Below are 25296 nucleotides of genomic sequence, written 5' to 3' on the forward strand. Positions count from 1 at the left end.
CATATCATCCCATTACCGTTACGTTGTTGTCCTTCACCGTTAAATAATGTGATATCTAATTGCTAAAATTTAAAAAAACGCACATAACTTCGGAACGTTAGAGATCCGTGCCGGGGTTCGAACTCGGTCCCCCTGAAAGTGTAGCCGAAGCGTTACCCACTATCACCGCCAATACATACAATATCATTTTCATTATATCAACCCATTAGCGACTCACTGCAGGGAACGGGTCTGCTCCCACACCGAGAAGGGGCTAAGGCCGTAGTCCACCACGCTGGCCCAGTGCGGATTGGTGGACGACATAATTATTATCATCATCTTCAACCGATTGAAGTCCACTGTTGGACATAGGTCTTTTGTAGGGAGTTCCTGGGCCGCCTGATTCCAGCTGCTCCCAGCGACTCGTTTGATGTCGTCTGTCCACCTCGTTGAGGGCCGACCAACGCTGCGTTTAACCGTGCGGGGTCTTCGTTCCAGCACCTTAGAACCCCAATCGTCCATCGGTTCTCCGAGCTATGTGCATATTATGTGCATATTATATTACCTAAAGTCCTAATTAATTTTATATGATGGTAAACATATTTTTTTGCAACATTGTCGTAAGGTCAGGATTGAAGTTTATCTAGTATTTTTAACTAGCGTTATTATAATTGCGCTAGTTAACTCACACCATACTATTATAATCGAAACTGTCTCTGTTTGTTTGTTACCTAATAAATCGCTGAATGGAGCTAAGCTTAATGGAATTTGGCATGTACATAGAATATCGTGAATATCGTGAAGAGGAACATAGGTTAAAAAACTTTTTTATAAATAAATAAAAATAAATATACTACGACAATACACACATCGCCATCTAGCCCCAAAGTAAACGTAGCTTGTGTTATGGGTACTAAGATAGCTGATGAATATTTTTATGAATATAATACGCATAAATACTTATAATGTACACCCAGACACTGAAAAACATTCATGTTCATCACACAAGGATTTTCCAGTTGTGGGAATCGAACCCACGGCCTTGGACTCAGAAAGCAGGGTCGCTGCCCACTGCGCCAATCGGCCGTCAATATTCAGTGAATATGAAAAAAAGCCGTATAAACTCTTAATGAGATTGCTGCTCAGACATATTGGAGATAAGTTGTAATTTGCTTGCAGCCTTGCAGCGTGCTTAATGTTATCTAACAATCACTTAGACCACTAAATTGGATATGTACCTAATAAAATACTCGAACAATCGTATTACGGATATATTATAAGGCGTGAGAGTATGTTTAATAATAATAATAATAATAATAATTTAGGGAATGCGGGCGCGAGATGCTGCTGGCACCATTTGATGAGACGCATAGACAGTTGATCGTTAGTCGAGTAGAGCAATCAAATGTTTATTTCGTTATTAAACGGTATAGATATGTCATACGTGTAAAGTGGAAGCCACACTACCACTAAGGCGTGAGAGTATGTTTAGGATTTACGGGCGCGAGATGCTGCTGGCTCCATTTGATGCGACGCGTAGACCGTTGATCGTTAGTCGAGTAGCGAAAAACAGTATACATATGTCATACGTGTAAAGCGGAAGCCACACTACCGCGTTCAACCTCCGACCAGTTTGCGTCCGTTTTCGTCCAGCCTTTCATCACAATACTTTTGCACGAATGTGCACTTCTTGTGCTGGGTTCTTCACATGCTGGACGCAAACTGGAACCTAAGGACGCAAGTTGGCATTGTCTTAACGCAAGTCACTGAGTAAACGAGCAACGACTTTGGATTAATTGGGTACACGTGCCATGGAGATACGATATCGTACCTTAAGGGCGGAGTAAAGAGTCCGATAGCCTAAACTAGGCCTAAACGTAAGTATTGTCACTTTATTAATATATTAGATGTGCCCAGTCATATATGAGATATTTAGATTTGTTTTCCACAAACATTTTTTTATCTTACGTTTTTATGTTTTAATGAAAGTATACTATATTATTTCTAATACCTCCAAGAATATGTATAACAAGTTTCATGAAGATCGGTTCAGTAGTTTTCGCGTGAAAGCGTAACAAACAAACTTAAATTCACATTTATAATATTAGGGAGGAAAGGGAAGGGAGGAGGGAAGGGAGGATGTCAAGTAACAAAGACAAGATATGCAAAAAGGCTATCCAATATTGATCAGAAACGGTGGTAAAACAGGCCCTAAGTAGAGCCCTTTTAATATAACAAGTGACCCGCCCCGACTACGCACGGGAGTAATGTAGATACTACAGTACTAATGTGGAAAATTTTAAGTGATTAACAATACAATTCCGTAGCACATTAACAGTTTAATCTATAACGTAGGGTTTCGCCAGCTATTGCAACGTAAGCACACTTTTATATGTTACAACAATCACAAACCTTTCAATTTCTTTTCTTTTCTCTGCTATAACATGCGTGTTTACATATGAACCTTTCTCTTAAATCACTCTATCTGAAAACTGCATTAAAATCCGTTGCGTAGTTTAAAAGATCTAAGCTTACAAATAACGGTGGCGTCTTTATTTTACCCTTACCAATATTATGAATAAATAAGTAAATAAATAAATAATAAATAAATATACTACGACCAGTGGCGTGCACTTTATACATGCACAAAAGTACTGCCTACACTAAAATTTATATATAACTCGTATAGGAGGAGCATTTTGCCGTTTTATGCAATTTTCCTACTGTATGCATACCCTGGCAAGAACCCAGCGCACGCCACTGACTACGACAATACACACATCGCCATCTAGTCGCAAAGTAAGAGTAGCTTGTGTTATGGGTATTAAGATAACAGATAAACAATTTTATGAATATAATATATAGATGAATGAATGGATGCGAAAGGTGTTAGTTTGCCTTTCCTTTACGCCTGAACTTAGCAACCAATCATTATGATTTTTGACATACATAGAGTTAGTTGAAAGGACGGAGACTGGCGTAGGCTACTTTTTATACCAGACAAACAAACAGTTCCCACGGGATTTTTAAAATACCGTTCTGCCGCATTAAAAATGCGGCAGAACTCGAAGTACAATATAAAGATTCCTCTTCAAGCAAAGTCAAAGTCAAATATTTCCATATTCAAATAGGCACATAGATGGCACTTTTGATGCGTACATTACATGTAAAATATGACATAGTAGTGAGTTGATGGCGATAAATAAATTCGTCAACTCTCTCAATCTATTGCTGAAATACGTTTCACAGTTTAAAAGATCGGAAGTCTTTGGTTTTTATTGTAAAGAGAGAAAAGATAAGCTTACCGAATGCGGCACGTCCTGGGGGTAAACCATGATATTCCCGCGGACAGAGGTCAGCAATCCGAGGAAGCCCAGAAGGCAGGTGTGGAGTGTGCGGAGCATTGTCAGCGCATTACAAGCGCTTCCGGCTAGAATCCACTTCACATATCAAACTGTGTTGCATCCTCTATTTGAACTTACACGCCTGATTCTGAAAATACGAGAAGTAAAATATTTAGTTCTATGAAATCAAATTCTACACCACCAACAACACCCCCACAACACTTCGCAGGAAGTGGCGTGCACTGGATTTTATGAGTTATACAAAAATGTTAGGGTAGGCAGTGCTTTTGTGCATGTATAAAGTGCACGCCACTGTTCGCAGGGCATGCCAGGAGCACTTCCTTGAAAGTACTGACACCTGCAACCACTCCATTCAGAACGGATCACAGCATTGCATCAATGTTGCTTTGCGGCAGAAATAAGCTTACAGTGGTAATTCCCCAAACAAGTATGGTCACAAAAAGCTGTTCCACTCTAAATGAGTGGAACAGCTATTCTCTACAGCTTCAAGGCAGATCTTTTTCTAAATAATTTCAAAATCTGCTCAAGTTTGGTGTGGTAGGAACACTTACACACCATATAAATTACACTGCAATATAATAAAAAAGAATCATCTAAACAGGATATTCAAATGTTGAGTCATCTTGTAACGTATGAATAAAGCGGTCATCACAAGTTAATGGTTCTAATTCTATTGTACATAAATCACTACACTAAACAATATCGCGAGGTCTAAAATAAGTAAAATAATAAATGAAATACAATTTTATTGTACACTACATAAAAATGTAGAATGTCGAATAAAAATGGCATTTTGATAACCTAGTGTTTGGGTCTTTTGCTTCACTTCCGAGTTCGAAGGGATAGGTAAGTAAGAGGAAGGGAGATGGCAACTGTAATCGAATCTGTGTTCACCACACCACACACAGATATACAATATGAGAAGCTTAATTAATGAATGTGAATTGAATGCGAGTGTTACTGTTTGCTATTTTATTGAATAGAGGTAATAGAACCATAGATGTGATGAGTTAAAATAAATAAACAGTTTTCTATGATGATGTTCCTCATCTGTAGTCTGAGGGAAATTAATGTTATGTTGACAATAATGATGGATGATAAAGATACTACTACATTATCTATTATACTAAATATAATATGATTTAACCACTTTGATAAGTGTGGTTAAGTCAAGGCTCTAAATTAGGTAGAACTGTTAAGATAAGACAGTTAATATTTTTATAAATTTGATATTTGTTTTATACCAATAGCAAAGCACTAAGATTATGTTTAATTTAAAACCAATAATACAATTCAAAGTATTTACCTATAAAATGTAATTCAATGTATTTATGCAAAAATGTTTTAACATATAAGTTATTTAAAATGGAGATAAAATGATTATCCAACTTTTTTTTGATACTGCATAATTCAGTAGTCATTATTCATAGAGTAACTAACCCATTATCTGCTGTATTGCAGGAATGCATTTTGAGTCATTGTTGATTGGAAGATTTCTTGCATAACTACATACAATACACAGGTTTTTACCTAAATCAGGGACAGTAGATTTTAAATGGCACCTTACATACATTTATTACATACACACCAATATAATTCGTGAGGCACGCATTTGTTTGTATAAATATTATAATAACTACTTTACATTTTAAAAACTGTATGTACCTACATTCTTGTGAATAAATTATTATTATTATTATTATTATTACAATAATAAAATATAATAAATATAGGTACTATGACAATACACAAATCACCATCTAGCCCCAAAGTAAGCGTAGCTTTTGTTATGGGTATCAGTCATCTACTGATGAATGTTTTTCATAATATACATAAATACTTTTAACATACATTAAACACCCAACAATGAAAAACATTCATGTTTGTCACACAAACATTTGACAGTTGTGGGAATCAAACCTACAGCCTTGGACTCAGAAAGCAGGGTTGCTGCCCACTGCACCAATCAGCTGTCAATTTATAATATAAGGGAATGCATAAAAGCTGTTCCAATATTGTACAAGGTTTTTAGCTGACAGATAGGACAGTGCATTCAAATAACACTGGGTGTCAGCTTTAGTATGTAGCAACATTAATTGTATGAAGACATAGATATTAACATTGTTGTGAATTACTAACACTGGGCCTTTGTATACTCTTAACAAATTGCAATACATTTTTTTTTATTCTACTACAAGTTAGCCCTTGACTAATCTCACCTGGTGGTGAGCGATGATTCAGTCTTAGATGGTAGCGGGCTAACCCTGTTACCCTTTGGTAGCCATACCCCCAATTGGTTTCTATGCAACATTGCACCAGAACACTAAATTGCTTAGAGGCACATCTTTGTTGGTAGGATGGTAACTAGCCACAGGCAGAGCCTGCCACCGGACAAAACCATTATTTTGTTTTATTTATTAGGTTTACTTACAAACACCCACACTAATACAACCATTTTTTAAATTTTAACTATTCTATTTAAGTGTTATCATGTAATGCTATAGGAGATTAACATTACATTGAGAAGGCAACAACATCAAAAGAGTTTCAGTGAGCCACAGAATGGAGATGGGTACTATTTTTATGAGAACTTTGTCCAGAAGTTGAAATGGCTACGGCGACGACCGCTGTGTCACTAGGCCAACTTAAACTATTCATTTTATAAAATAAGTGTGTGTTGTGATGCAGCTATGACTACGTGCAAGCAATCCCCATTATAAGTGTAGTTCCGGTCGGACTTATAATGTACCACGACACGACATTAACGAGAATTCCTCGTAAAGCACTCTGCCAGTATAATCTACGATAAATAAAAAAATAATATCGTCATGTAACTGATCATGCAACCAAAACAAATCGTCGATTTCAAAGGCGTTACGCACTTAATGCACGATATTTGCAAAAGCCTGGGTATAAACATGCCCTGTTATTTTAATCCAATTAACAGTTGAGACATTAAGTCGGCCTTGGCTCATGTGTAAACAAAGGATAAATAAATTTCAACTCTGGTACTGCTAAAGTCGCAAAAACCAAACAATAGTACAAACATATACCTACTTACTGGTTTTACGTAGATATCTCCGACAAATAATTTCACAAACATGTGCACAATCTAAAAAGACAGTCTTTAATTGCACGCAGCATAGAAGATTTTGTTAAAACCTTGTTTGTAGTGAATTCAAAAAAGAAATTTAATGAAATACATAAACTACGACTGAATCACTCATTGAAAAATCAAGTGGTCAGCTGCAGCTGTCAGTGTCATAATAACATGACGTTTAAAATATTTGCAAGACTGGTAGCACTGTAACCATAAACACAACATAAAAAAAAGATTTTATGAAACGAGTGGGAATCGGAACAATCGAGTTCTAAATAATGATTACGCCATTGAGGAGTGAGGCCACAAAATGTATCCATTTTATGTCATACACTTTTGCTATATTAGCATTTTAGGGGTTCGTAATAATTATTTTACATTTTCGCTCGTTTTTTTCGCTTTTTTCCGTTAACTAAACTAAGGTTTACGTTAAGTAAAATTTATTTGAAGATACAATTGAACGTCAATAAAATATTGTATATGTATATTACTCAATGATTTAACACATCCAACGCTTATGGATGTTACAAGTTATACAGTCAGTAGTGGAGACATCGCAGTGTTACAAGTCTGAAATAAATATGTCCGCAGATCTCAGATAAAGAGGATCTAGATGACTAGCACACAAACCCATCGATGACATTTATAGAAATTCTTCATCATCATTATCATCAAATAACTAAATTACATATTTTACATTTATAGAGCTCTTGTCGCCTGAACGGCGAGTTTCCTTTATTCTTAATTAACCCTTTTAATTAACAACATCCTGTGTACGACTGCAGTGACCTCATTTTAATTATTAGGTACAAGCGGGGCAACGGCCTCTTTGGTCTAGTGGTTTGCATGTACTAATCACGGGATTATGGATTATATTCGGATTTCGATCCAGGCAGAAAATTGTTCGGTATTATTATATTCCTACGCAGAAATGGACAGGTTGAGGTCCGCTGCTGCATACAGATCTTTTGTAGGGAGTTTAAAAATCCACGGCGCGGCGGCTCGTTTCCAGCGGTTTCCAGTGTATCACTTGATATCGTCTGTCCACTTTGTTGGCGGGCCGACCTACGCTATATTATATGTAGAAATATTCATCATTCATCTTAGCAGGCATAACACAAGCTTAGCTTTCTTTGGGGCTAGATGACAATGTGTGTATTGTCGTAGTATATTTATTTATTTTATAGCCCCAGCGCCCATTCATTGTGCAGCGGTTACCCGAGCCATGAGCCCCGCCAATCGCCACTTCAGGTTCGCGACTCGCTGAGCTATGACAGTAACTCTAGTTCTTCCACGGATCACCTAAATTTGATCACTTAGAGATACTTCGACCATAGCTCTCTCCATCACCCGCAGAGTTACTCTCCTCATAACTATTGTTATGAGGTATATCTTTAAAAGAATATAGTACCTAAGCGACCACGTTTCAGATCGTTATCAAATGGAGATTAATTAAAAATAAAATCTCGATCCAGTTAAGCAACGTCCTTTTTCTAATTGCATCTAGTAGGTAATCATATTATGAACTTGTCTATGAGTGGGAACTCGAAATTCTTGGCCTAAATATCCACTTGAAAACTAGAAGTTCTAGTCATCTGTAAATGGCAGTAGGTATAAATTGCTTAATATTGACTGTTTATTTGATTTCTGGTCAAATATACCTATTTTGACCTAAATAGATAACATCTTGGCTCTTTTAGTTAAATCTTAAGATAGCGTGCAGTACCTATGTTAGGAAAAGAGTCACCGAACACCAGTGGCGTGCATAGAGGGTATATGCACAGGGTATGCAGATGATATAAAATGAAAAAAGTCTCCAGTACGAGTTATAAAAAACTTAAGGATAGGCATTGTAAGAGTTATAAAAAGCCTACCCTTAAGTATTTATAACTCGTACTGGAGATTTTCTTCATTTTATATCATCTGCATACCCTGTGCATACCCTATATGCACGCCACTGCGCGAACACTTATCGGTGAGTTGAATTTTTTGTCAAATTAAGTTAACATGTCGCTTTGTCAATGCTATGTGCACTTGTAATTGACGTGCATATCAGCCCATGTTATTGTGTGTGTGCTATATTTAAATACGTATAATATGCATGTTGTTAGTGCTCTTAATAAATAAATAAATGCAGTTAGGGTAACTAACAACACAAGCCTAGGAATTAATGTTATATTTATAACTAGCGGACCCCCGCAACTTCGTCCGCGTAGGAGTCAATCGAGAAGCTAGAATATATCTGATGCTAACATAATTATCATCGTGGTTAGCTACGTACCTACTATTATTTTACTTGGTATACTGAGTTAGTAAGTTGTCATTATTTTAGTTGATACATACATACAGCCATTCTCACAAACTTTCGCATTTATATCATTAGTAGGATGGTACGCATGCATTCGATCGTTGTCCCATATGCCTTGCGACTTACAGTTGTTTGTAAAGAGTTATGATCTTTATCTTTGACAATATTCATCAGATCCCTATTAAAATAATACAATACATGCTTGATACCTTGATTGCTTATTAAAATAATACACTTTTAAATAAAAAAAGATTTATTAGTCGGTTCAAATTTAACGGAGCTATGTGTTAAAATTGTGATAAACGACTAAGACACCGGGAGGTATCTTTACATCGTTCGAGTCTATGTAGGACTGCCGTGAATCGATAATGCAGTGCATTTATATCAAAATACCCACCAACTCAATGTCATGAACATAAATAACTTTATAAATTTACTGTAACATTCGACCATCCTGACAAAAGTTTACGACCCGGCAAACGTACCTTTGCCTATAATCGACAAGCTAAAGCTGTGGTTCTACCACCGATTCGGAATGCTGATTGTACTGAGAAGAACCGGCAAGAAACTCAATACTTGCTCTTTTTAAATATAACAAACAGACATATTTTAGCAGGTGAGTGGCATAGCAAATATGATGCAGCTAATATGATACGGCTCGCAATAACGCGGTCACACAGACGTCACATAGACTTTCTCGTTAATAGGTCCCACAGACACATTGCTGACACCGTATGATTAATAGCACAATCATCACTTTTGCCAAAAGCTTAGTAGGCAATCGTTAAAGATGGCCACAGTCTGAAAAACAATAGTCACTAAGAACAATCGTCGTTTTAGCTGAACATTGGTTGTTAATTAAATATAATTTTAATTGTTTCTTGAAATCTATCTATTAACTAGGTATTTAATAAAATAGCTGGCAAATATGAATTTATAGTTATCAAAAGTTTAATTATTTACCCACTTTATAAATTTACTGTAACACAGCGTAACGCGGGGCTTGTTGGCGTGCCTCGAAATGGGGCTCTGCCAGGAAGACTTTGAACCATAGGGCTCGAAGATGCGAAGGGATATTCGGCCGGAAGAGATTGTCGGCCTCTGGCTAAATGCGGATTGATGGACTTTACACGCATTTGAGAACATTGTGGAGAACTCTCAGGCATCCTCTCAGGTTTTCCTTCATTGTTAAAGCAAGTGACAAGTGATTCCAAAGCTAAGACACGGATTCACTGGGCTATCACCAGTCCATTCATTCAGTTCATTTTAAAATGTTATTTATCACTGACCGAAGCAAAAATAAATCGCCGTAGGTCCTTAGTTTAGAATTAAGTAACTACGCCTTAACATGACCTTCGGTGCTAAAAAGATGCTTTGCATACACAATTATGTAGAGATTTGTCAACTAATATATTGAAGGTTCTTAACCTACAGTACCCGTGTTAGTAAGTTGGCTGGACGTTTAAACGCTTGCACGAAAAAGTACCGATCACAAGCGAGTTTGATTAGCAGGTCGCGATCGTGGACAAAATTCACCATCGCTAAAACATCGTGCTAAATGACATTAGCATTGACCGAAGCAAAAATAAATCGCAGTAGGTACTTACGCCAAATTTGTTTTGCATTACAAGTAACTCTGCTTTAACATGACCTTCGGTGCTCAAAAGATGCTTTGCATACTCAATTATGTAGACATTTGTCAACTTAATATATTGAAGGTTCTTAACCTACAGTACGCGTTATACTAAGTTGGCTGGACGTTTAAATGCTTAGAACGAAAAAGTACCGATCACAAGCGGGTTTGATTACTGGGTCGCGGACAAAGTTATAAGGCATTTGGGAAATTGGGGGGGTCCGTAGAAATTATGATTCAGCAGGGTGATTAAGTATCTAAAGACAGGCTTGCGACAGCCGTAAATCTTGCAATCACTGCTGTCGAACTCCACTTTTCCATACAATAAATACACAAACCATAATAATGATTCATAATACTTTAATGATAGTAACAATATTTATCTTATTAACTATGTTAGTAACACAGAAGTCAGAACGTACAGAAACCGATGTATGTTCACGACTGATATTGAAGCATCAAAAACCACTCCACTTTAGTAGTGTGTCTCGAAAAGACGGTTAGTCACTTCATACCTTCTAGCAGCAGGAAGTAATTATTTTACCTCTAATGTTCTAAACTTTTGCTATAAAATGGGTAAAAGTTTGTGCGCTACCAAAATTCTGCGGGTGTGAAGTGAGACGTGCGCGGTGCGTTTTTACTGTTTTAGGACACAGTGCACTGCATGCAATTATAGCTGAGTAAGGGTTCTGTATGTTCTCAATTCTCTGGTTATTAATTAAAATTTGCCCCACGTATCTCCTAATTAAGGTAACACCTGAGCACATAGTGTGTGAGTACGTACATTAAAATACGTTAAAATATTCAAAATACTGTTGGAGCTTCCGCGCATCCTGTTCATAATAATGGCGTAACATGAAACCCTGTCTTAGTACCAATATAAAACCTTTTTTCTATAAGTAACTCTACAGACTGGCGAGGCCCATGCTCAACAAAGATGCTAAACTTCAATGGAGCCTTCATGTCAATAATTTATCGAACAGGCTAAGTTTTGCTGCCTATGCAGTGGAGAATATACGCCACATGACGGACATAGAAACTGTTGTGTATTTTAGTTACTTTCACAGCATTATTATTTCGATCGCCGACTGGTGCAGTGGGCAGCGACCTGAGTCCTAGGCCTATAACTAAATTGAATGCCACATCAAAAAACAAAATCAAACGAAGGCAGCTAGTTATTCATTGTATTGTCATAGTATATTTATTTATTTATTATGTCATATGGAATTTTACTATGGGGTAATGCTGCACAAACAGCCGGCTAAGTTTGTAGTGGGCTTCTTCTTAGACCAGGGCGCGTTTGTTGCCCCCACTGATGAGGACCTCTGGGCGATTGATGCGGGGAATCCGTCTCCCGTTGGAAATAAGTCCTCGGGTTGGAAGGCGCACCTTGTGTTCCCAGTGCGCCTTCGGCGATTGTAGGGACATTTTAGTATGTCCCAGAGGAGGGCCTGCTATGGCGGGCGCCGCTAGCTGGGTCGCGGATTTGCGCGAAAGCGTTCCCGTGGCCACCACTGGTAGGAACACCGTGGAGTTTTAGTCGGTACGAGTCCGACATAATCACCGTGCCTCCCCGTGGCGCGGTGGTATCCATGAGGATTTCCCCGCGTGAAAAAAAAAAGGGTGCGTTTGCAACCCTCGTAGCTTTAGTTTTAAGTTGACGAATTTAGTTATCGCCATCAACTCACTTCTATGTCATATTTTACGTGTAATGTACGCATCAAAAGTGCCATCTATGTGCCTATTTGAATAAAGAAATATTTGACTTTGAAAGGGGCAGGAATAAGAAGACTATAGATCATGCCACCGACGTTTAGAATTTACGAACGTTTAGAAAGCTAATTATTACGATTAAAAGTAATTAGTTTGGGAAATAGCAGATTATAATCGGTTGTCGGAGTAGGTACACTTAACTGGAACTATTAACAACTCAGCACTCAGAGGTTATTCACTCCTTAAGCTGTACGTATACTAATTATTTAGTGTTTAGAATACAAAATAAATACCGATACTTAAAGGCAACCCCAATGCTTGTTTTCACTTAACCTACGCATAGTCTAAGTCGAATGCCTAATGATTTAGGCGACGTCTATAAAATTAAAAAAGTTAAAAATTCATTTATTTCAAGCATTTTTGAAACTTCCAGACAGTCTGTTTGTAGTGACTCTACTACCGGTTCGGAAGGCAGAACCAGGTATATGGAGAGATGATATCGTAAATGCAGTAACCAACAATAGACCGAGATGGCGATGAAAATGAAGAGGCCTTACTCCAGAAGTGGACTGAGATAGGCTGATGAAGATAAGTATATTAATAGTGTAATTAGCTTCTGGACGTTCTAATTAATAATAATAATTATAAAAAAAACTAAACTACACTAAATAGTGATACCATCTGTAAAAGTAGTGCGATAAATGGCATCCTTTTAAAACCAGTTCCCAGTAAGTAGGACGTAAGTATGAAGGAAGTAATTAAGTAGGCAGGTAGGTACTAAGTTTATGTTCAAACCTGTATGAGAAACTAAAACTTTCACAAAAGATTGAAATCTGTACGCAGCTTTAATAATAATGCTATAGGTCAGTGTCGTTCGCATCATACGTGCGTAAAAGCAATGCCTACCGTTTTTCTTTTATATTTCGTATCCAACAGGATTTTCTTTATAAAGACGAATAGAAGAATTTTTCACAGGTTCCTTTTAAGACTCCATTTTGAAATATAATATTACTAACTGTTGCCTGCGACTTCGTCCGCGTTTGATTTTGTTTTTTGAGCATTCAGTATCGCCTAAGCCTTAAATGAGGGGTTTGCTACTGTCCGCTGAGAAGTTCTGTCCTCTATCTCCAACCACTTTCATCAGATCTACACAAATTTTGGCAAAATTAAACACATATTATAACCTATATAGTACAAAAATAATTATTTAAATCGGTTATAATTTGTCGGAGTTGCGGTGTAAAATCGTCAAACAATGATCGTCAATTCAAGATGTGGAACGCCCTCCCGGTAACTGTGTTTCCTGCCACGTATAATTTAAGTACCTTCAAGGCTAGAGTGAATAGGCTTTTTCTAGGCAAGCGTGCTCCAACCTAGACCTCATCATTGCTCTCTAACGGGCATGATTGTCGTCAAACGCTGGCCTATCGTTAATAAAAAAAAATAAAAAATAAATAAAACACTTTCATCCCCTCTCCCAAAGAAACCGAGCTTAATGTAGGGATGAAAAGTATCCTATATTACTTCTAACACTTCCAAGAATATGTGTACAAAGTTTCATGAGGATCGGTTAAGAAGTTTTTGCGTGAAAGCGTAACAAACAAACTTACATTGACATTTATAATATTAGTAGGGTAGGGATGTCACATTTTTTTACACACGCACACACACATCTTGAACTATACCTACTTCAATATACCTATAGATGAAGAGTTTGTGTTTTCGTCGTCTTTTTGTCTTCATTATTTTCATTCTTGGAGGAGATCTGTGACCTGCAGTGGCCCGATAATGTCTGGATAATAATGAATCTTGTTTTAAGCTACTAAAATACACTATTCCACGTACCATGTGCTACTTTTGCCATCTACTGCGATCGCTAACATGAAGTTGCGCGGGTCAGCTAGTAAATACTATCAACCACCAAACAAACACCTTTCCATTTTAGGTATAACTGACAGCCCTCTCTGCAGAGCATGCATGGAGACGGAGGAAACACCGATACACGTAATGCTCCAATGCAACGGAGTAGCAGAACAACGCGCAGCACACCTTGGCTCCTCAGCAGCACTCCATGAAGCACTCGGCGACCTGGGCGGCCTGCTAAGCTTTTGGAGCGAGCTCGGCTGGTTGGAGTGATCCAGCGGGGAGCCGCATCAGTGGCCATACGTACAACGGACGGTCCCAGACCAACCAAGTGCGGAAAAGGCCCAGGAACAGAAGAAGAAGAAGAAGAAATACTATCAATTTGAACTAAAGAGACGGCGCATTTTCATAGCTATGCATTACGAAGGCCGTTGACCCAATTTCACTGATGTAATATTTTTAACAATATTTTCCTGAGTGTGGTACTTTCCTGAGTACCAACTTTCCCAGTCTAAGGTAGATACTTAATATGCTCTTTTTAAAATCAGCCTTTTGCAATTTAAAAGCATTCGATATTATCAGAAAGTGAATCCGATGGCTAAGCAAATTTTTCAAATAGAATCATTGAGTTCTGATTAATGCAAATTCAAATTCAAAATTCAAATTCAAATTCAAAAGTTCTTTATTCATGTAGGCCCATCACAGGCACTTATGAAGCGTTCATACATATTTGTTTACATAATTGTAAGGGGATGGTGATAACTTCGTTCGCCAACTTAAATCTAAAGCTACGAGGGTTCCAAACGCGCCCACAAGAATACGCGCCCATAAGAAGAGCCCACAACAAACTTAGCCAGGTATTTTTTTTTTTGTTATCACCATATTCCAGTAAATTTATATTAAGCTATGAAGCTAGAGCAATTCACACCGTTTATCGTTCAAGTAATCCTTAATATTATAATAGGATTTTTCTGTAATGCTATCAGTATCATCAATAACCTGTTGCAGTCCACTGATGGACTAAGGGCCTCTCCCAACGGGAGGGTTTGCCCATTTAGACAGCCGGGTGGCGCAGTGGACAGCGACCCTGCTTTCTGAGTCCAAGGCCGTGGGTTCGATTCCCACAACTGAAAAATGTTTGTGTGATGAACATGGAACTTTTTCAGTGTCTGGGTTTTTATATGTATACGGACCCCCGCGAATTCGTCCGCGTATTATTAATTATATCGTTCGTCAATCGGAAAGCTAGAATACATCTGATGCTAACATCATAATCATCGTGGGTAGCTATTTACGTGGTATTTCAGTTGATACATACATACATTCATCCATACATCCATCCTCACAAACTTTCGCATTTTAAATATTAGTAGGATTACCTTCCTTCGATCGTTGTCCCATATGCCTTGCGACTAACAGTTATTTGTGAAAAGTTATGTTCTTTATCTCCGACAATATTTATCAGATCCTTATTAAAATAACACCGTACATGCTTGATAGTATACACTTTCAAATAAAAAAAGAATTATTACCATCGGTTCAAATTTAACGGAGCTATGAAGTAAAATTGATAAAAATTTTCATGAACATTGTAGTACATATAGGATACTAAACAACGGGAGATAAAAATGAAACAAACAGTAAAAATCAAAAGAAATGAAAAAAAATGCAACATTCCCAAAAATTTCTGCCCTATGTGACAGGTGACTCTGTACGGATTAAAATACGGCTCATAAAGAATCACCGGTCATCGATTAGTTTATGCATTCCAATTACAATTGGATCCAATTACTTATTGCTTTACATAATGTAAGTAACGGGCAAGGTACTGTGCCGGGGGTCGGAGGGCAAGAGTCGATAAATGAGGTCTTAAACCTGTTGCCAAGTTTGCCGCACTGCGTCAACAGCTTTTATCTAGAATCGAGCTTTTATTGACTTAAACTTCTATAACATAACAAAACATTGTCATCATATCCACACCTATGTTTTTACTGATATAATGAAGCTGAATTTATATACAAATATATAAATATATATGTTTTAATATATATATGTAGTATTAGTATGTAATGTTTATAATTAGCACAATTTAATTATTGCACTATCCCGTTTTCTCTAATATGTTTCTTCAACCAAAGGTTGTCTGGAGGAGATCGCTTCAAGCGATAAGACCGCCTTTGTGCATATGTATAGTTTTTTTTTTTTTTTTGTTAACCTGATTTTATATTTGTATGTGCAATAAAGACTTTTTCTTCTTCTTTTTCTTCTTCTTCTTCTGAATGAGTGTTTTTGTTTGTTAATAAATGCTCGAGATCACAATCTAGTAGGCCATGTTTTCACATTTGTTTTTCGGTTTTCATTTTTGTAAACAAATGCTTTAAGTGGATCTCAGACTGTATGTTTGTAAGTTGTTGATGTGATCTCTGGTTATTAAGTATTTTTCTATATAGTTTATTATATGTTTAATTAAGTATGTTCCTATATTTTATAGGTGCGCCTTAGGCTATAAGTGGTACGAATTAGGCAACCAGACGCCGTAATCGTACCGAAGGTATATTTTTGAAAAAACGTTAAAATAAATAAATAAATAAATATAAATATACTACGACAATACACACATCGCCATCTAGTCCCAAATTAAGCGTAGCTTGTGTTATGGGTACTGATGAATATTTTTTATGAATAATATACATAAATAATTATACTTAATATATAGATAAACACCCAGTCACTGAAAAACATTCATGTTCATCACACAAATATAGTCCAGTTGTGGGAATCGAACCCACGGCCTTGGACTCAGAAAGCAGTGTCGCTGCTCACTGCTCCAATCGTCCGTCAAAAAAAACAAAAATACTTATTTTAATAAAATAAATCAAGTTTCTATGATTGTCGATTAAAAACCAACTAAATAAAGAGTCAATAAATGTAGAACATTTTTTTTATATTTCAATCGCACTGAATATTACATTGTTATTTCCTTAGGGGATACGATTTAAGCAACCTTACCCAACATATTAAATACAAAACTCCAAAGTGTATTTGAACCATGTTTCGGTACCTAACTATTTATACAGCTGAAGATTTAAAAAATGTTTTTTTTAAATTTCATAGCATCTTGTAGTAAATTGACAGACAAATCGGATGGCCTACGTGATGATAAGTGGATAGCCATCGCCTGAACACCGAGCGAGTTTTTAGTACTAGTACTTAAAGCTAGTGAAGTTAGTGGACCGCCAGGCTTATTATGACGCGAAGCAGCATTCCTGTGAATGAATGAACGAATGAATAAAGGAATGAATGATTTATTCCTTAGTTTCATCTTCACTTACCATCACGTGAACCATGTGCTTGGTCCATCAAATTGCATTGGTTTTATCATTAGTTGGTAGTATGATACATCAAGAAGTTGGTTCCCGAAGGATGTCAACGGGACCCCAAAAACGTAAACTGTGAAACAATATGTAGCGTTGTATATTGCACCTCGTTAAGGAACCCTACGTGTGCAAGTCCAATTCGCATTTAGCCGGGCTTTTGAAATCGTATTATCACGAAATTCAAGTAAAACATCCTGTATATTGCAGTACTCAGCATATAATTTGACATAGTGCTATGTGGATGTGGCAGGTCAGTGTGTTTACGTACCGGCGCGCCGGTCGGTCGTGCCAGATGGTACACAGATACGTGCCCATTTGTAAAAACGGAAAATATTAACGTTATAGAAGTTCTATATTTATTTTTAACTGTGCGTGTGTGGTTGTGAATGGATATTTCTTTATCTAAAATGGTGAGCAGTTTTAGTGTTCCACTTTTATTTATACGCGCGACACGTGCTTTAATACTATGTAATTCAAATGTATATTGAATCATAAATAAATAATGAGGAGGTACTTTTCAAAACAGGCTAGGTACCTAGGTTTTTAGAAACTGAAAGTGCGAGTTAGGTTTTCAATATTTTTCATTCATTTTATGTTTAAGGTACATGATAAACTTGGAACTTAAATTGTGTATTTTGTCTGAAAAAAAAAATCGATGAAGGTTATTTACTTTCAGAGAAATGGATTGACAAAAAAATGGAATTAACCTTTTTTGCTCTGACGTAGGGGAATTATAATTTTTTGGCAATTATTATGTTCTGTAGTGACTTCGTACCTACATATTTACACAATAGGTAGGTAGACGCTTGACACTCTGAATTGTATTCTTTATTGGAATAGTCGTGTTTTACTGAAATTAATTTTAATTAAGCAACTTAAAACATACATTAGATACATCATATAAATCTAGATATAAATTTCATGGTACGTACGTACCTTATCGAAAAAAAAAACGAGTAAACGTTGTATTTATGATATTTTAAAAAGCAGCTGGTACGAGCTAGGAACCTCCAAGTATAGGTACCTGACGTACCAAGAACCAACTATTGATATACAATATACATATTATGTTCATTGAATAATTAAGTCTGAATTTTTTCAGGACTTTTGACTTTTTTCAAGTTAAGAACGAACCTTTTCAACCCGTTTCAGATAAAAAGATACCATATGAATAATGCATTAATTATTTTACAATATACCAAAAATGCATAATAATTTACTCTCGATATTATATCGAGAGTAAATATTATATTATATTATATTATATTGTACCAATATTTATTATATCGGTATTTAAAAAAATACTTATCTATTCATTTAAATCAGTTATAAAAAATTATATATATCGGCAACATTATAAATTAAGAAGTAGGTTAGTAGTAGCTGGGTACTAGTGCGAAAGTACGACAAGCACACAGCAAAGCTTTCTAAATTCATACATTTAAACATTTGTTCTCTATTATCATAAAGATAATAATAATTAAATACCTATTCTCTAAATACCTATATCGATAAAAAATTTATCTAACCACAGATTTCTGTAACAATTGCTTATATAATTTAACTAATAAGTAATGTGTCTTTTTGTATACCATTATAATTGTACTTGTTTCTTTGTGCCCAATAAAGTACATTGTTATTATTTATACAAAGCTTATTTTCTAGCGAATTTGGTATAGAGAAAAATGGAAAAAGAGCCTAGATCTTAGAAATAAGAAGACTTACCTATTATAATACTTATTACTATTTGTAATTTGTTTATTATTAAGTACTAGCTGTTGCCCGCAACTTCGTTTGCGTTTGATTTTGTTTTTTGATGTGGCATTCAATTTAGTTGTAGTTCTAAAAGAGTATTCAGTATCGCTAAGCCTTAAATGAGGGGTTTGCTGCTGTCCGCTGAGGAGTTCTGTGCTCTATCTCCAACCACATTCATCAGATCTACACAAAGTTTGGGCAAAATTAAATAAATATTATAATCTCTATAGTACAATAATAATTATTTAAATCGGTTATAATTTGTCGGAGTTATGGTGTGAAATCGTCAAACACTTTCATCCCCTCTCCCAAAGGAACCGAGCTTAATGTCGGGATAAAAAGTATCCTATATTACTTCTAACACTTCCAAAAACATGTGTACAAAGTTTCATTAGGATCGGTTAAGTAGTTTTTGCGTGAAAGCGTAACAAACAAACTTACATTTAAAATTTCACATTTATAATATTAGTAGGGATTGGGATAGGGATGGGGATAGGGATTGGGATAGGGATTAAAACTAATTACGTCAATTTAATGATTATTAAACGCAAAGCTAAGTTGGAACCATTTTAAAATGTAAACAAAGCTGACTGCAGCTTATAATCAGTGCTCATCTTATCTAAATTGGAAACAAATTCTTTGAATTTTCGGGATGATTTCTAGAAAAACCCATCTAGGTAAAACCCTATATTAATCATACCAGTCCACTACTGGACCAAAGGCCTCTTCAAACGAAGGAGTTTGGCCCACAATCACCACGCTGGGCAGACAGGTTGATGATCGCAGTACGACACACAGGGAAAGAGATGTGGTGAGAAATATTCTCATCTGCCGTCACCACTCGGCACGATCTCCATATTAGTTTTAATTATACAACGTGTTACCGAATTACGATATACTGCCAAAAAAGACTTCCTATTTGTTTTTCCATACAAACTTATTCAAAATTGTTTATTTATAACAACTGTTGAAGAACGTGGGGATAGGACTTTGAATAATACCATTTAGAACTTTTTACATTTGACATATAATCGGGCAGAATTTCCTTCTACAACTACTTGATACAGAATGAATGCTTGAGAAGGTAATGCGTCTACTATTATACGGTTCAGGTACCGTTTACAATGTTGACAACAAAACGAACCAATAATAATATTTTACGATATTATTTTTCGGTAAGTTATTTCACAAAATATATTGTTATTATTCTATTTGGAAAACATTAAATGTTTACACAAGTATTATTACGAATTATATAAATCAAAATAGAACTATTAAAGCAATTCTATATTAAATCTTGTAGTGACGTCACAACGTGTTTATGGCGTAGCGTAGGTATCAGCCAGGGGGAGCAAACGCTGACACAACCCTATTGAAGATAAAAGACTGACACGCGCATAGTACCTATGCTACGCGACACGTACCTAATAAAGTGACAGGAGTCACTTGATTTTAATTTGGCCTGTAATGATAGGGCTGTATCTGATTTCTCTGAGTAAAAACTATGGCATTTTTTACACGAAAACTATTAGCGTTCCGGTTTTACAGATCAGTCTTATACACTAAATGAGGCACCTCTAAAGCCTGTGAAGTACTATTTCGGTTTTCATTTACTCGTATTTTTCTTTTTTAAATAGGTACCTACCACCTACCCAATGTCAATGACCCTTGAACGCGTGCACAGTTATAGTGCTGACTGCTGTTTTAGAAATGCTATTATTAGACGACGCATTGGCGCCAAAAGTAGCTTTCGAGCGTCTCTGCACAGAATCTATCACGTCATCTGTTGCACTTTTTGTGTTCACTTAATATGGAGTCAACAAGAGGTAAATAAAAGAGTAGGATACACGTTACTCCGTTTCTGCGTGAAGGTTTTCTTTATTCCATTACAAGTTAGCCCATGACTGCAATAACATCTGTAGCCTTAGTAAAAAATTTGCTAGCTCCCAATCGAGGAGTCGTTTTCGCGTATTAAACTCTGTATCGTCCAAGTAGAATTTAACTTTTTTCACTCATTTTAGAGTCGCAAATCTTGTACCTCTGATTTTCGTTTACAAAAAGTTCTGGCAAAAGTTCGAGCTACAGAAATGTAGCCAAATTTGAGCCTTAAATCAATCCAGATAAGAGACATTTTACTCCGATGTCTAAGTATTACCATACTCGAAATCAAGTACGCGATTGTGAGCGAGCAAATGATGTGGCAATCTACGATGATAACGCGATGTTAGATGTATGGCAGTTATTCTACTTATCGGTTTCTACGCGACATCTGCATCGTACTAGAATGCAAAATCGCTAAAAGCACGTCTTTGTCCGTAAGGTGGTAACTAGTCACGGACGAAGTCTCCCACCAGCCCAGACCAGAGAAAATTCAAAAATTCCCAAATTTTCTCTGCCGGGGTCGAATTCGAGACCGTCACTCATAAACAATAGCGCTCACCACTGCGCCAGGAAAGTCGAAACTAGGACAAACCAACTAGAAAACACTTTGCGTTTATAAGTATGATAATAGTTTTTTTGTATAAAGTACGATTCTTCACTCATTTTACCAAGTGTTATGAAAATTAAATTTAATTAAGCATAATATTTCTGCAAACTAGCGCCTGCTTCTATCCAATAAATGGCGTTGTGGTTTTAAGCTCACCTTTTAGTTGGCGCGCGTTTGGACCCCTCCTAGCTTTAGTTTTAAATTACAATGTAGTTGTCATCATCACCTAACTGTAGTTCAGTGGCGTGCATAGAGTGTATGCACAGGGTATGCAGATGATATAAAATGAAGAAAATGTCGAGTACGAGTTATCAAAAACTTAAGGCCATTGTAAGAGTTATAAAATGCCTACCCTTATGTATTTATAACTCGTACGTACATTTTATATCATCTCACATCTACATACCCTGTGCATACCCTTTATGCACGCCACTGCTTTGGTGGTAACATGTTTTATGCAAGATCGCTTCATAAATCCCTTCATAAAGGTCTACTTGACTAAAACATTTTCGAATTTGGAATTTGAATTTTGCTCTAATTCGTTATCTGTGCCAGCCCGTGCTAAGCAGTATTATTGGCGGGGGATGAATGAAGAATTATGAACACAGAACCTTAGAAGTGCCAAGTCCGTAGCATCCTATGTTATCGTACAATAGCTCAGTTCCAATAACTTGGAAGTGCAACATGTGTGATAGCCCGATAAGAAATACAAATAAAGAGTAGATGTTGCACAATTGAAGCGGTGACAGCGCAGTGGTTAGGACGTCAACTACGACGGACGATTTATTGATATCGTTCCGATTTAGCATTAATATTTAATAACTTTACATACTGTGGTGTGTTTCCTGACCATGCACACACATAGTGAAATATTTCCTTTATTTTAATCGGGTAGTACTACTGACCCCACTAACTTTAGATCAATATCAGTACTACCCACTATCAGTAAAATTTTTGAAAACCTTATTTTAAATCAATTAAAGAAATATTTGACTTTGACTTCACTTTCGGGGGGCGCAGTTCGAATCCCACTACGCACCTCTCACTTTTCTAAGTTATATGCGTTTCAAAATATCACTTGCTTCAACAGTGAAGGAAAACATTGTGACGTCACAAAAGTAGTGACCCCCCCATGCCCCTTGTCGCCCATGCCCATGCCGATGTCACACTTCGGTGATACCCTCCCTCCCCATTAACGTGTGACGTACTTTATGGATGGCCCCTTAGCACTTGACCAGCGTGGAGGTCTACGGCCTAAGCTTTGCTTATTTAAGAAGAGACCCATCCCCAGTGTTAGGCTGGTAATGGTAATAATGGTAATTTTAATTGCTCTAACCAGGTTGCTTCTTTAATAGTTTTTAAATGACAATGTGTGATGGTGTTAACGAAAAAAAAATAGCAACCGGCTAAGTTTGTTGTGGGCTTCTTCTTAGACCAGGGCGCGTTTGGAACCCTCCTAGCTTTAGTTTAAAGTTGACGAATTTATTTACATCAACTCACTCCTATGTCACATTTAACATGTAATGTACGCAAGTGCCATCTATGTGCCTATTTGAATAAAGAAATATTTGACTTTGACTTTGACTTTGAAAAATGGGATGATGATGATGGCCAATTCATAATTAAGTTGTATTATAATTGAGCAGATTTTTCCTCCTGCAGGGCTAGCACAGGCAGGAGACAAAAATTATATCCCCCGATTATATCCCCTGGGGATATAATTAACGTATCCAACGGAACATGAAATAGGAGAAGTGTACCCCCGTTTATTATTACGTATATTATATTAAATAAATAAATAAATATACTACGACAACACATCGCCATCTAGCCCCAAAGTTATGGGTACTACTCGTACGATGACTGATGAATATTTTTATGAATAATATACATAAAATACTTATAATATACAGATAAACACCCAGACACTGAAAAACATTCATGTTCATCACACAACAATTTCTAGTCGTGGGAATCGAACCCACGGCCTTTAACTCAGAAAGCAGGGTCGCTGCAAACTGCGCCAATGGGCCGACAAATAATATTATTTGGATATTATTTCCACTTATGCGACATTGCTCTGAGAGTTGAAAAAGCTGTGGGAGAAGATAAATTTATATCCTTTCCTTGGGGAGAAAATTGTGTCTCAGTTTTATTCTAACACTAGCTGTTGCCCGCGACTTCGTCTGCGTTTGATTTTGTTTTTTGATTGGCATTCAATTTAGTTATAGTTGTAAAAAAAATTAAAGTATTCAGTAGCGCTCAGCCTTAAATGAGGGGTTTGCTGTTGTCCGCCGCTGAGGAGCTCTGTCCCCTATCTCCAACCACATTCATCAGATCTATACAAAGTTTGGACAAAATTAAACACAAATTATAACCTCTATAGTAAAAAAATAATTATTGAAATCTGTTATAATTTGTCGAAGTTATGGTGTCAAATCGTCAAACACTTTCATCCCCTCTCCCAAAGGAACCGAGCTTAATGTCGGGATAAAAAGTATCCTATATTACTTCTAACACTTCCAAGAATATGTGTACAAAGTTTCATTAGGATCGGTTAAGTAGTTTTTGCGTGAAAGCGTAACAAAGAAACTTACATTCACATTTACAATATTAGTAGGGGTAGGGATTATCATTAAAAAACAATAATGATATATAATTGCTTATATTTAAAGCGCACATAGGTCCGAATAGTCTAAGCTCCGTGCCGGGGATTGAACTCGGTCCCCTCAAAAGGGAATCCGAATTAAGATAGATAGATAAATTATTTATTGCACACAATTAAGGTATAAAGATAATATAAATTGAATACATAAATACAAGAAGAATAAAAATGCTCAAAGGCGGTCTTATCGCTTTAAGCGATCTCCTCCAGACCACCCTTAATGAAAGAAGAAAATAATTATGGAAACGCATATTAAGCCTTACCTAATTACGAGTACTTAATACAGAAAGCACTATAGTTAATTCTTAGATTAGGATAAGGGATTATTGTACCATTTAAAATTGTGTAGAAAGTTAAACACCATACAATATACGGATCAACGGATAACTTTATAGCGGGGCTTAAATTGTATTGTAATAATTTGAGCTGTCCGCGGGATTAAAACGGATTAAACTCGCATCTAATTTTTCCAATTGGCTGTAATTAAACTTTTAGAGTAATCCTTTATTTAATGACTGTAAAACCGATAAAATAGGCTAATAATTCATTGCAATTTAAAAAGCCTAACCGCAGCTTTTAAGCTTAATTTGTGTACCTATATTATTCATCAATTATTTTTCAGTTATCTTTGTACTTATAACACAAGCTTAGCTTACTTTGGGGCTACATGGCGATGTGAGTATTGTCGTAATATATTTATTTTTCTTTTTGTTTTTTTTTTATTCTACCAATCCGCACTTTGCCCTTCTCATACTGTAAGGAGATCCTTTTGTTGAAAATTATTTATTTATCTATATTATTAATAAAATTTATTTGTACACAAAAGAAAAAAAAATGGACACAACAAGAGAGAACCTAAAAAGTAGGGTACAAAAGGCGGCCTTATCGCTTAGAAGCGATATCTTCCGGGCAACCTAATTAAAAAATATATTTAGAAGCCTTAAAAAGCTGCTTTAAATAAACTTGGCGACCTTGTCAGGTGCGTGTAAAATATCGGAAGTGCCCGCTGCTGTAATCTTTTCATGAAATCACGAAGCTAGGGGCAATATC

At 36.4% G+C, this 25296-nt stretch overlaps 2 protein-coding genes across 4 annotated transcripts in view; one reads left to right on the top strand and one right to left on the bottom strand.

Moving 5' to 3' along the window:
- LOC120637594 (E3 ubiquitin-protein ligase RNF13) overlaps positions 1 to 6591 on the bottom strand; it is a 29888-nt gene extending 23297 nt beyond the window's left edge. The window contains exons 1-2 of one of the 3 annotated variants that reach the window (XM_039909448.1): positions 6406 to 6591; positions 3285 to 3471 (exon numbers count right to left, since the gene is read on the bottom strand). In XM_039909448.1, coding sequence (XP_039765382.1) covers positions 3285 to 3383 — 99 coding nt within the window. In that variant the 5' untranslated portion in view covers positions 3384 to 3471; positions 6406 to 6591. Of the gene's footprint in view, positions 1 to 3284; positions 3472 to 6397 lie in introns of all 3 variants that reach the window. The other 2 variants (XM_039909447.1, XM_039909449.1) reach the window with 2 other exon arrangements.
- Positions 6592 to 17394: 10803 nt separating this feature from the next.
- LOC120623258 (organic cation transporter protein-like) overlaps positions 17395 to 25296 on the top strand; it is a 40442-nt gene continuing 32540 nt past the window's right edge. Inside the window, exon 1 of the mRNA XM_039889179.1 lies at positions 17395 to 17748. Within this exon, the coding sequence (XP_039745113.1) occupies positions 17725 to 17748 (24 nt within the window). The 5' untranslated portion in view covers positions 17395 to 17724. The remainder of the gene's footprint in view (positions 17749 to 25296) is intronic.

This window comes from Pararge aegeria, chromosome 4 (genome assembly GCF_905163445.1).
Source record: "Pararge aegeria chromosome 4, ilParAegt1.1, whole genome shotgun sequence".
In the NCBI taxonomy this organism is placed as follows: Eukaryota; Metazoa; Arthropoda; class Insecta; order Lepidoptera; family Nymphalidae; genus Pararge; species Pararge aegeria.